The 13,797-nt window shown below is 47.3% G+C and overlaps 1 protein-coding gene across 2 annotated transcripts in view; it reads left to right on the forward strand.

The window, feature by feature from the left end:
- The window catches only part of Alk (ALK receptor tyrosine kinase), a 651,421-nt gene that overhangs the window by 341,747 nt on the left and 295,877 nt on the right, over nt 1-13,797 (forward strand). For both annotated transcript variants that reach the window (XR_013429124.1, XM_040271529.2), the window contains exon 4: nt 1,228-1,429. Coding sequence is in view for 1 of the 2 variants with exons in the window: in XM_040271529.2 (XP_040127463.2) it covers nt 1,228-1,429 (202 nt within the window). In the remaining variant the exon portion in view is untranslated. The remainder of the gene's footprint in view (nt 1-1,227; nt 1,430-13,797) is intronic.

A 13,797-nucleotide genomic window follows, 5' to 3' on the forward strand; every position in this document is an offset into this window, starting at 1 on the left:
TATGATCTTTGCACTTCTGATTTGTGTCTTTAATCTCTTTCTTTCCTCTGTGCCCATGACAGTACCCCAGCACACACACGCACACACTGTAAATTAGGGATAGAATAAAGCTTATTTACTGAGAGCATTTTTCAAATGCCCCTAAGCTATGTTGAAACTTCTCAACATGTACAGAGAACCAATCCCAGCCCCTGGGTCCCAGAAACAGTCTTGTGCTCACCTTATCTTGATCCTAACCAGAGGTCACTGAGGCCTACTCTGACACAATACCTTCTTCTTGGAAGATGCCATGCTTCTGGCACAAATCCCTCTTTTGTCTGCATCACCCTTTGCCAGAGGCTGTGAGGTCATTTGCCCAAATGGTAAATTGGGTTGTCTATAGAAGGAAACCTCTGAATTGCACGGGACAGAGGTTTAAGAAGGCTGAGCGCTCATTAGCTGTCTTCCACTGGAGAAGGTGGGGATTACATGGAATAGAGTTCCACTGCAGCAGAAGCAGAATCTACTGGTCCAAACCTTCCCTGTAGAAGTGGAGCAAGTAAAATTAACGCTTCAGAAGGAATGTCTGGAACAGGTGCACAGTGCTCTGCTGCTCTGCTGATGGTAATCTCTACAAATGTAGGTTTTGTAGAGGTCATTTGGCCTGTGCCACTGGAATCAGGGTTGGCTTGTCCCACAGAAAATCTTGGCTATAGGCACAGCACTGGGGGGATTTGTAGGGAAACCAGTTACAAATCCACATGACTCATAGACACAGAACTGAAAGGGATCTTAAGAGATTCTTGAGTTCGGCCAACATTTTTCACCCCATCTTATAAACAAGGAAACTGAAACCTGAGAAAGTAAATGCATTGCCCTAGATCACTCAGCCAGTAAGGGAAGGAGCAGGAGTTCTTTGAAAGACATGTTTTGTTCCTGTTTCATAGATGAAAAACTGGAGGACATAGAGCTAGTAAGTAGCAGAGCTGAGGTTAGACCCTCAACCTGACTAGTTTTAAAGCCTACTGACGAAATTGCTCTCCCACTACATCAGGTCATAATAGTTGCAAAGAAAAAGAAAAGAAATCAGCAAAGAAAGGAGAGAGCTCAGTGTGTTCAAAGAAGGTGAGAAAGATCTCTAGCATCTCTGACGTTGGATGCTTTTGATCTCTGGGTCCTCCCACAGAGCTGCTGTTGGTTCTTCTGCTTGGAAACATCTGCAGATTCACTTTTCCTGTCTCTTTCCAGGCTCCTTCCTCCTCCTCAACACCTCAGCAGACTCCAAGCACACCATCCTGAGCCCCTGGATGAGGAGCAGCAGTGAGCACTGCACGCTGGCTGTCTCGGTGCACAGGCACCTGCAGCCATCTGGGAGGTATGTCGCCCAGCTGCTGCCCCACAATGAGGCTGGAAGAGAGATTCTCCTGGTACCCACTCCTGGGAAGCATGGGTAAGTCCTTCCACTGTCCCAAACTGATTTTATATAAAAGGCATTTTGGTTTTTGGCTGCAAATTTCCAGACTCAGTGACATCTACTTAAAACTCACAATTGTCCTTTAATAGGTAGGTCCAGATTGAACCATTACGGCTAATATTCCTTGGGTAATGTCTTAGGCATTGATCTGTGGGTCCCCCTGACCGTCCTGGCTAGTGGTCCTTCCAGAGGCCAGAGGACCAGCTGTCAGAGTGGGCATTTAATGTGTAGATGTTAAAGATATTCATTTCCCAAAACCCAGATGGAGCCAAGAAGAAAATAGCTAAAGAGAATGTTAAATGGCTGAAATTAAAATAATTTAATATGCTAGAAACTGGGTTTTACCAGCAGAACTTGGACAGGAAGGGAAAAGAAAGACTATTGTGGCCACCCAAGAGGTCCTACAGGGGTGTAGGAGAATTAATTAGAGATAGCGCACCAGCACTGATTCAGTAGAGATTTGAACAGAGCTTTGTACTAGAACCTCTGAGGCTCACACAACCCTAAAGTTATACCCAATGCCTATGACAGCAAAATCCTCTGGTCTCTCTGGAGGTCTCACTTTCTCAAAGATCCATCAGGTCTCTACAGGGAGTGACATGGAAAATCAAACTCCATTCATTTCATAATAATAAATACCAAATAAGTCTCCAGCTTCCAGGGGCCCCAAATTTGATAATTATGTAATCAAATGGTAAAGGATCCTTCTTTGTGACATGTCTATAGGAGGAAGAGCCCAGATTTGTAGTTCTACTTAGACTTGGCTTCATTCTTTAAAAATATATATTTATTTTCGGAGGGGTCCCAACTGAATAATGACTGTTACCCATCCTCCATTCTCCTGGTGTGCAGGAGGAGGGGAGTCCAGCCTATTGCTTTTCCAATAAAGTCACGTGATCTTCTTGGAAGTTTCTTGGCAGTCTGCTCCCCACTCCCCACCACTGACCTGTCTATTCAGTTGTGCTTGGAAGAACTACAAGGGACTGAAATCCCAGCAGGAAGGACATCTTGGTGTCAGGAAGGATGTTCTCCCCATACCTAAATTCACATCCTTCCTCTCGCCTTTGAAATACCTCTTTGCCCAGGGATAAGTGCCTCTTGCTCTATAAACCAGCAATCAGAAGTGCCAGGTAGCTGGGCTCCCCACTGTTTGGGATGTGCTGTTCTCTGATGCTTTCCAGCACATCCTACCTTTCCAGTGAGAAACCCAAAGGCAGGGCCTGCAGTGGCCTCTGCTGTGGTCCCATCCTAAAGGTATTTGCCCAGCTTCATGAGCTGTGTGTTGACTTCTGCACTCACGGTTCCCTCGCCACCCAGCCAAGCAGAGACAGGAAGCACTGGCTGTTCCAGGCTGCTGTTCCAGGCTGCTGTTCCAGGCTGCTGAGCCTGCAGACAGTCCTTTGTGGTGTTGTGTGGGTGAGACGGGGAATTACTGATGTCACACGGGGAGTGGAGTTACAGACCACCCTAAAAGGCAGGCTGAGAATGTCCAGGAGTGTGAGAGGAGCTGTGCCGGGGCATTTCAGCACCCTCTGAACGGCAGTGCCATTCTGTGCAGCAGTCAGGGAGAAAGTAGCTCCTTCTTGGGTATAACCAGTCACAGGGACTTGCAAAGGGTTTTCTCCTCTTTATCTTCCTGCTATTTGACTGTCACACCTGGGGGAGGTGATAACTATTAGGTAGACCCCTGATAACTATTAGGTAGACCCCATTTAACATATGAGAAAACTGAGAAATAGATAGTGCCACGGTCCAAACTGGATTCTGGGTCTCTTCTCTCTTCATTTGTGCTATTTTTCAGACAAATTAAAACCTCTCAGCAGGATGAGCCCAGGGGCATGTGGCACTAGTGCCTTTGGGTACTACCTTCCCTCCACAGGTGGTGAGAACTAGGAGTCTTCTCCACCGTGGTATAAGCAGGCCATGAACTTCACCCTGAGGCTGCCATGACCACCAGCCTCAGGGTCCACCTGGCTGGCCAGTGCATCCTCTTCCTGAGGTGACTTTTCCATTATCACAGGGGTTGGCCTGCCCTCTGGAGGGTGTCAGTTGATGCAGGAGAGAGGGAGCAGGATTACACTGGGGTGAATCCAGTGACCCAGGGCTTTACCTGGGGCTGCCAATACTTCTACAGGCGCTTTGTCATAGGCCCAGGCTCTCGAATCTCAAGTACGGAGATGCTCCCCCCTAACTCTGGCAGACCCATCTTGGAGTTTAGTGAGCAGGAATGATTCCAAATTCAAATTAAAGATCAATGTGGCGAGGGTGGAAGGTGGCTGCTGCAGGGATAATCAATAGCCTGCTCACTGCATCGAGGATCTCTGCTCCCCTGGGCATCTTGGCAAGCGGCAAGACACGAGGCACTTACCCAGCAAATCAAAGAGCACTGGGTATTTGTATAAAGTTAGACCAGGCTTATTTTAGCCTCATGTTGTTGACATTTGGGGCAGAACAATTCCTTTGTCGGGGGCTGTCCTGTGCAGATTTGCCTAACATTCCAGGTTTCCATCCAACTGGATGCCAACAGCACCTCCCCCAGGAGTGACAATCAAAAACACCTCCAGGCATTGTCAGATGTCTCCTGAGGGGCAAAATCACCCCCGTGGAGAACCACTGAGTTAGATGGAACATTTTAGAGCTGGGAAGAACACGGAATTTACCAGATTCATTCTCCTCAATTTATAAGTGTAGGGACTGAGGACCAGGAGGGGAAGGGACTTGCTCTGAGTCACATCATAAGTCTCGTTTTTTGGTAGCTGAGTGCCTGGAGTCTGTGCTAATCACTGTAATAGGTGCTGGATTGCAAAGACACATAAGGCCCAGGCCCTACCTCTGAGTAATAATACCCATTGCTGACATAGATGCACTACCACTTGCTGCTGTGCACATTAGATGCTTTTTCTTATTTAAGAGTCACATCACAATGAACTAGATTATTAATACCCATTTTACAGATGAGGAAGCTCAGTGAGTCCAAATAACCTACCCAAGGTCACAACTTAGACAGGCTGGAGGGGTTCGGGATCAGCCAGCCAAACTTCAGACTAATTTTACACATTGCTATAAGAGCCAAATTAGGCCATTGTAGTGTAGCAGAAAAAAAATCATAGCAGAAAATATGAATAGGAAGTCCTAAATCTAAATCCTAACTCACTATTCAGTTGTCAGTTCAGTAAATAATCATTTATTGAGGACTTTCTATTTGCTAGGACAATAGAGGTGCCAGGTATACAAAAGTTCAACCCCTCTATCAAGATTGTTCCGTGGCTTTAGGCAAACCCCATTCCCTCTAAAGCCTCGATTTCCCTGACTGTAAAGTGAGAATAACGATGCTGGCCCTGCCCCTATACTATTATGGGATCAATGTAATAAAGGATCAATAATTTTGCACAGTCCGAGTACAATGCAGACGTGCAAGGGGCTATTATTGAAGATTCTGATCGGCTTTGCTCTGCTTAGACTTTGTGATCATGAGGGACTGAGATTTCTCTGCTTTCTGATTATGGGTCACTGCTAGCATCCAGAATCCAGTGGTTTCCCTCAGTCAAAACTCACTCCCTTTCATGTCAGCGATGACCTCAGCAGCACGATGCTCAGAGCAGCAAGGGGGACACAGTGATATGCTGGTGATGTTGTCTGTGATGACTCCAAGTGGTTCTGGCTTCCTCTCATAACAGGAAATGGTGGTTTGGGGACCCGTCGTTAGAAAGCAGCACTCAGTGTTTGTAGCTGGAAGGGAGGAAGTTGTAATAGGAAAGCCATCAGGGGAGATCCTGACTCAGAGGAGTGGGCTGAGGAATGCCAAGTCAGACGCAACCAAGTCCCCAGAAACTCCTGAGTCGTGAGCTTGCTGGGGCAACTCTGGGAGCAGCAGCAGGGAAAGGCAGGCCGGGGGACAGAGCAGCTGCTCCCTTCCAAGTGGCCTGGAAAGCAGCACAGGGTACAGGGTCTAATGATTCACAGAGTATGAGCAACCGTGTCTGCCAAGGCGGGATGGCTTCAGCAGGGTGCTCCCGGGGGACAGGCAGACTGAGCCGAGTGCTCACTCTGAGCACTATTTATCAGCCCCACCAAGTGCTGAGCCTACTCGTAGGCCCCACCAGAAGGACCGCAGAAGCAAGGAAACAGAAAGCAGGGCTGTCAGTCAGCCCAGACCTGGCTGGCCACACCGTCAAACAGGATAGGACATCATAGCTGGAAATGAGTGGCCACAAAGTCCCCATGAATTGAATGAATGTGATAATACCTATTTAATATGGTGAGATGTGAGATGGCAGAAGGAAAATGGCTCACATTATGCCCAAAGAGCAGGTGCTTAATAAATGCTACATCCTTTTCAGTTCATATATTCTATTCACCACCGTGGACCAAGTGCCTTCCATGGAATAGGTGCCAAAAGATGACACAGCTGAAACATGGTCACAGCTTTCAAAGAGCATCCGGTCCATTAGGGAAGAGACAGCAAAATAGCAATAGCACGTGCTCATGCTGATGTTTTTAAACAGAGGCCCAGAAATATTAAGACGTTGAGCTAAGATCAGCAGCAGGCACCACGAGTATGGGTAGCCTAGCTCCGGCCTCTGCCCTGTCAGTGGCCACTGCACCAAGCTGCCATCCTCATAGGCTTTAGAAAGATCAATCCAAGGGTGATCAGCTGTGTGACATCGGTACCCTTCTGAGTGCAAGCTTGAGGGTTGCTGTTTGGGGCCATCTAAGCACATGGCTTTCTCCTGCAGCTGTGGGTATCTGGGGACTTTATTATGGGTGACCAGAACCACACAGTGTATGGTGGGAAGAACTGGGTCCTGAGGGGACAGAAGTCGCCAACCACTCAAATTCCTAATACTCAAAAAAGATGCTTTATATCTAAAGGATTTGGTGACACTTGTGCTGCAGCCATCTACCCCAAGTGAATAAAAACCTGGGTCTGGGCTGGGAACCCACATAGCTGTCAAACCTTATGTAAACCAGTCATTTCTGACCCAAGATCGGGCTTTATAACCAGCAACAATGCTAATGGGAGGCGTGCCAGCGTAATGTCATCCAAACAGTGATCGATCTGTGGGCGGCAGGAGGTGCGGTTTCAGTCTTGACTTCACAGCTGATTCACAGCAGGCTGTGAGCAACCAGACTCCTTCCCAGTGACTGGTTTCTCAAGTGGCAAGCCATGCTCTGCTTCCTTCCTCCACCCCTGCAATGCCAGCTACCCCTTCTCCAGATGCCACCTAGGACTGGCACAGCAGGACATTTTTCTCTCCACCTCTCTGTGTCTGACTGCCCTTCTACTCTAAGGATAAATAGGGTGGCTTCGGCAGGCTGAGTGAGGGGTGGTCTCAGGTTGGGGCTCATGGAGACATACCAGAGGCATTTGCTTCTGAAAAGATACTTAATCGCTCTTCCCAAGCTGTGCTGGATTTCACTGGAGACCTCCCGGGGCCCTGTGGCGGCAAGTCTGGCCTGCGCAGGGGAGTTCAGCATTCCGCCAAAGTTCTCCTCGAATCCTGCCTGCATGATGAACGGGCTCAGGAATTTTTTTAAAAAGGTGATCATTTATTAAAATTGATGCCCTCGAGTGGCAGTGTCACAATGATTTAATTTCAGGCCCAGCTTTTTCTTACTTTCAAAGTCATTCATAGTGTCAGCTTCTCTCTTTTTCCCCCTTGGTCTGAATAACACACTAATAAATATACAATAAGGGCTTTAATGTCTAGGTGATTTACACTAAAAAGAGAAAGCCATTCAAAGGCTTTAAAGATCATTTTTAAAAGCCTTAAAACTCACACCCGGGCTTGTCAGGGCCATATTTCCCGGCTACCCTGTTATAGGAACAGTGGCGTGACTGAGTTCTCAGAGCCCAGGTGGTGATGAGACTCAGGTGCTAAGTGCTCCTGGAGCCTCGGGGCATCTCGGAATGTCTGTGAGCCTCAGCTTTCTTATCTGTGAAATGGTAATAATTGTTTGACCTCATTGGGTCATCGTGAGGATTACGTTGGAAAACATGCAGATCAGGTGCTAACGTGTCCCCTACATCCCTGGCTGTCCCTTGGAGGGGTTTAGGCTGCCCCGGGGTTGTGTAGAGTATGCATAAAGAGAGCCGAGATTAGGAATAACATGCTCCTCACTCTTGAAGTGACCACTTGTGTTCTCTAAGAGGGGTCCCAAGGTACCAGTCCCACTGACTGCTCCCAGTTTTGCCATATTCCTCGCCATGGTGAGTGGTCATATTGAAATAATTTCTGAAGTGCTTGTCCTCTTTGGGGGAACTTGATCTTCTGCCATTAACACGGTAGGTCTCAAGCTTTGGTGGTACAAATCGGTCACTGATTTTATAAAATTCTATGGCTAATCCCATTCTGAGCTCTTCTGATTTTATTCGTCTTGGCATGGACATGAGCATATGCATTTTTAGAAAGCTCTGAGGGAATTGTGGCATGCATCAAAAGTTAAGAATCATGGCTAACATCTCCGTGGCATTGGTTGATCATGTGAGCTGGTGGCTTTCTATAACCCTCTACTAAGCTGTGAGTAGGAAAGTGGAAAGGAAAGCTTGGAGATGTGAGCTGAAGCGATGAGCAGGGTGGATAGTCATTTTTCTGCCACTCATGGTTGGACAGGCTAGTAACAAGGCTGTTTGACCCTGACCTTATCCTGGGGTAGCTGGGGTGTGTGTAAGCCCATGAATGTGACTGGTCTTCACTGGTGCGTATACTCACAATACTTCTGTTGTTCTGAGTCCAAAAGGACTATGGCTTTCAAGGCCATAAGAGATTGAGAAGAATACAGCATAGACTAGAGAGAATCCAGAAAGTCTCCATCCTACCCACCGGTCCCCTTTGTACTTGAGAATGTTGGCTGTTGACTCTCCTTTAGATCCAGGTAGACAGCAGAGCCTCAGTCCTCCTGTCCATCCTGAGTGTCTAATGCAATGTCAGGGTACCAGCTGGGTCACATCCACTAACCCATTTCGTCTTCCATCAAATCTGAGTCCCACCCATCTTTCTCCTCATTTTACAGACGAGTTAACTGAATCTCAGAGAGGTTTCGTGTTCCGCCCATAGTCGTGGGCGGCACAGGGGAGCACAGATTCTTCTTGGCTCCGTATTCTCTCCCCATGGCATTTCTCCAAGAGGGCTTTGCAGGTAAACCCTGGCACCATGCTGGGCTCTGAGGAAACCGAGAGCTGTTCTCATTCATCATGAAAAGCTCTTTTCAAGGACACTCATCTGACATTTGGCCACCAAATCCTGGGCCACAAACCTTGAGGGTAGAGACCCTGGCATATATATATATATTTAAATTTATCACAGCATCTGGTACAGGGCCTTGCACATAGTAGGTATTCCACATTGGTAGAAGGAACTGTTTAAAATAGTTCTTGGATGCAAACTTCTTAAATCCAAACTGTGGGTCTAAAAATTAAAAGCCCAGTCTGAGATCTCAGAAGAGTCTCCAATCAATGGAAAGATGGAAAGCACGTTCTCCCTGCCCTCTACCCACACCCAGGGAGAGAGGCAGCCCTCCCTGGGGCTCAGGAAACAGCTGTCAAAGTGCACCTCAACTGTGAAGGTTGCCACTAAGTACAAAGGACAATTCGTCTCCTGGCAGGTAGAACTTTTACTCACGATTGCTTTCATTGATGGGCGTCAGAAAATAAATAAATAAAATAAATGAAAAGACCATCAGCTTCTGCCAGTTTTGACCTTCGAGATTTGACAGCAGAAGCCTTGTCGTGGGGGCTCTTTTGAGATGGTTGCCCCTGGATATTTGATGAGTGGAACACCAGGAATAGGAGAGAATCGTGAAATACCTGTCACCCCTTGGCTTGTTAGAATAGCATTCTGGCAAATCCCATGATGATAAATATCCATTGTATACAAAGAGAGGCCAAAGTGGACAGAAACAATCACGTCTCACCGCACAAGTGTTCACCGAGGTTCTCGATTTCCCAGTGGGGAAGGAGGTGCTAAAATAGAAGGATTTAGATGATAGCTCCTGGTGTCAAGAAATTCACTCATTTGTTTATTGATGCTTTCCATCAACAAATATTCAGGAGCCTTCCTCAGTCCTGGGCACTGCTGGGACTCTCGTGGCCCCTCCTGTTTCTCAGCTCACAGGGAGGTCTGGAATTGGACAATGGCAGACAATTACAATGCTGCGGGGAAGGGACGGTAATGGTTGTTGTGCCTGAGTGTCATGGGGGTGCTGATGGCCTTTGGACAAGGTGGCCCAGAGAGGAGAACTTGAACCGGTTCCAAAGGGAGAAGAGAGTTGGTCAGGTGACGGTGAGAACAAGGTATCCTGTGCAGACAGCTCACCTGTGCCGAGGCCGGGCAGCGTGAGAAAGCAGGCCAGGAGCCGTGGCCGTGTGATCCTTTGAGTTTGTTACTTGGAAACTACCTGCCCCCCACTTATCCCCTCATGTGCATGAGCTGGCTTGTGTAGCCACAAAACCCAACCCCTGCCACCCAAGGCAGTCTCCAAACAGAAAATCTCTTCCCCAGACCTCACATCCCCACCACCTCTGCTTGGAGCCGATGTCCTGGTGCAGAAGCTCAGAAGATCTCCGCGGGGTCTGGCCGCTGTACTTTCTCCTTCTCTCTGCTGGTACCTTCCTCCCCAGTGGAGACTCCTTCTGTGTAGGAATCATGCGTGCAACATTATTTTACCATAGCACAGGTGGAGTTCAAAACACAGGCTGCCGGACTTGTTGGTTATGGTTGGCCCAGATTCCAGAAGTCTCCTGATGGCCCTTCCCTCCCCACTGTGCATAAAGGGGAGTTGATATGATTAGTCATTGTGGATTACTCGTCACCCCTTTTTCCCAGAGACCCTTTTGTGTTCTTTAGCATCCAGAGCAATTTCTCTGCCCCCGATTAGAAGTTCTGTAGGGTTTCTCAAGTGGCACTGGGTACCAGTGCAACCACATGGCCTTGTGAGAGTCTCTCCCTCCTGATAATCTCTAGGGACCCAGGGTACTCTCCTATTGGCTCCTAAGTGCTTACACATAAAGGACAGGGAAAGAATGAGGGTGCTTGCTGTGGAGATCCAGGACCTGGAGTCTAAGGAAGCACTCAGTTCATCAACCTTCTCAACTTGCATAGAGACCAGAAGGAGAAGGGGGAGGAATAATAACAATAGCAACAATAATCATATAATTGCATGGTGCTCACTCTCTGGTGCCAGGCATTGTTCTAAGTGGTTGCCATGTCTACTCCCATTCAGCAAGGAAGGTGCTCTCATTATTTTTCTCAAAGTGAGGAAGCTGAGGCTCAGTGAGGTTAATTAACCTGCCTAGAGTCACACAGCTAGCAAGGAAAAGACTGAACTTGAACCCAGGAAGTCTGGTGCCATAATTCATGCTCCTAGTCACTACTCCATTGGCCTCCCTATCACCAAGTGATGATTAAGGATAAATTATTATTAACCATTATTTATTATTAATTGATATCCAGCTGTATATTTTTCTGTATTGTAAACATAATCTCTCCAATTCAAATTAAAGGGTAAAATTCTAAGGCCTGTTCATAGAAGAAACCCATTCTAGAGAGCAGGCAGTCCTGGGAACCAGGTAAAGCAGGCCTTATGCCCAGTACTACTGAGGTCCAAAGAGTCCACCTAGGGAGCTAGGTCTCAGCTGTCCTGTTTCCTGAAGCTCCATCCAAGATCCATGCCCATGACCTTCAGAGGCCAAGTCTGAGGGCTGGGGTTATAGTGCTTTCCTTGCATGCATAAAGCCCTGGGTTCAACCCCCAGCATCACAAAAAAATAAAATGATATAAAAACAGAAGCCAAATCTGTCTATGGTGAGGAGACAGAACCAGGTGATAGAATTACAGCTCTTCAAGTTGCATAGAAATATCCAGACAGCCAGTGCTGATGGCTCAGGTGTGTAGACACACCACGGCCTGCACTGTAGCCCAGCTCCACTTGCCATTCACTCCTGGCCTCAAGGTAAACATCCGTGTTCCTGATTCCCTACTCTGCTTCTAAGTTTCCCTTTGCCCCCTCTGTTTTGTTTATAGTGCCATATGCACATGCTTAGCTAAACTCCTTGCTTTCACAGAAATGCATTTTTTCATGGTTCAGAGCCTTAGTTAAGAGCTGTAGCAACTGTGGGATTTCAACTTTAAAAGACTACACACAGATTTGGTGCAATGTCTATTCCTGAGAAAATCTAACATCACTAAGCGCAGTGAATGAGTGCTCCCACTGCTTTCAAATTACCGACAATTTCCCCTCTGCCAATGGGTAGGTCTTGTGATGTAAAGAAGGGGAAGGCATTTGGGGGTGACCTCAGTGTGGTACCTGAGATCAGGCTGGGCCTGGGGCAGCTGCTGCCATTCATTTCCAGGGGCCTGGGATAATTCCTGAGATCATCAGCCCCAGGGCACAGGTTTCTGAGGATCCAGGCCAACCGTACCCCTCACTGGAGCCAAAATGCCTGGTACATAAGAGGAGTCCAGGGGAAAAGAGTAGGGCTGTGCTGCCTTCTCCTGGGCTCCTATTCGTGACTCACAGTTTCAGTTTCAAGAGAAGGAGTGAGAGAAAGAAGCCACAGCCAGGTTGCTATTCTGTGCCACATGCTAATTCTGTGAAATGTCCCCTTGAAGCCCTTGAGAATAACCTCAGTGACTTTTCCTGGACTTTAGAAAGTCCCTAGATGGAGCAAAATAAAACCTCAGTGAGACAGCTGGCAGGTGAGTGTTGCAGGCTATTCATCTTCTGCCTCAAACCATTTGGCAGACCCCTCCCTGTCCAGCCAGGGTCAAACCGGAGCTCCTTGCAAGCCTGGCACGTGAAGCTCTGATCTGGCCATCCCTCGCTGGAGCATGGCTCAGCCCATCTCTGTGCACTCAGCGTGTGTGTATCAAACCCTCACCGATTCCCCACGTGAAGCAGACTATCTCAAGCCCTCCTTCTTCCCCCACCTTCCTGATACCAAGGACAGCCCTTCTGCTTCAAGAAGACATGTGCCTCTCCAGCAGCCATTCCCAAGACCTCAGACCCTTCCACTCGGTTACAGGATCCTGTGCATGAACATGTTGTGCCTGTCCCATATCCAGTGCTCACAGCACTGGACCACACTTCTTCCTCACAAGGCTCTTGCACCAATTAGGCTCCCCCAAGAACAGGATGGGCGTTATTTGTCCTGGTATCTCCAGTGCCTCATGCAGCACTTGGCTCACAGTATGTGTTCAGAAAATGCCTTGTAAATGAACATATCCCTAAATTATTTGGACCAGAAACTCTGAAAACTAGAGACCTGGTTTTAAGAAAAATACATCAAAAAAGTTCTTAGCCAAAATTTCATCTCTAGGCTCCCTAACATCTCCCTTCCTTTTATATCAGATTTAACTTCGGTCCTCAGCCTGGATCATCTTCATCTGTAGCCCTAACCATCCCACACAGACAAGCAAACGCTGGTCTCTGTGAGCCTTGGCAATGAGATTGTTCTGATACTCTCGATTGCTCTTTCTGTACTTCTTTTATTTCCTCCAATTTTCTGGGTTATTTCCTATATATTTCCTATTCTTCCACTCAAGAATTCTACTTGGTATTTTTCCCCCAATTCCTCTTTTTCCTTAAAGGCTTGCTAGTCTTTACACCACCACTTAACCACACTGACTGCTGTTGAGTGTTTTATATTTTCAGACAAGCTAGGGTGAATTCCAATTGCATTCTCTCTAACGGCTCCTTAAATATTTCCTCTGTTATTTTTCTCTCCCAGGACTAAAATTCCTCCCTGGCTGCATGAAATTCTAATTAGTATTCTACTGGATGTTTGCCTGCAGACCTTGGACTGACCCCCACTGTCTGGAATTTTCTAGCCTTCTCCCCAGCACATGGTCACCTTCCCTGGGAGTCCCTTAGTGTCCACTGGGTCCTCTCAATAGACCTAGACTATACTCCCTTGATGAACCCTCTGTCACCTTTTCTAACATGAGGATGGTCTCTAGGGTTTGGACAGCTGGTGGTCGCAGGTTCATTGTATATGAAACATGAGCCAGGGAATTTAGAGATTGGCAAAGCCAGAGTTCAATTGGAAGTAAAACCCCTGTACCATATGTCTGTAGCCCTTGGGTCCTTGACTTTCTTTTGTGGCTGCTTCTCCAATTTCACATTCCCATAAGACTGTTCATGGTTAAAAGGCACAGTCCACTTAGCAGGACTTGGAATATGTTTTGATCATAGAATCATGAAGCATTCAAGAATCTTAAAAGTAATTGAATTCAGCCTCTTCACCCCAACTCCGAACCAATATAAGAATCTCTTCTGAAACTCCATTAGCTTGGATTTTCCAGGTTCCACCCAATCAGGATGCTCACCATCTTGCAAGCACAGAT

Source organism: Ictidomys tridecemlineatus, chromosome 12 (genome assembly GCF_052094955.1).
Source record: "Ictidomys tridecemlineatus isolate mIctTri1 chromosome 12, mIctTri1.hap1, whole genome shotgun sequence".
In the NCBI taxonomy this organism is placed as follows: domain Eukaryota; kingdom Metazoa; phylum Chordata; class Mammalia; order Rodentia; family Sciuridae; genus Ictidomys; species Ictidomys tridecemlineatus.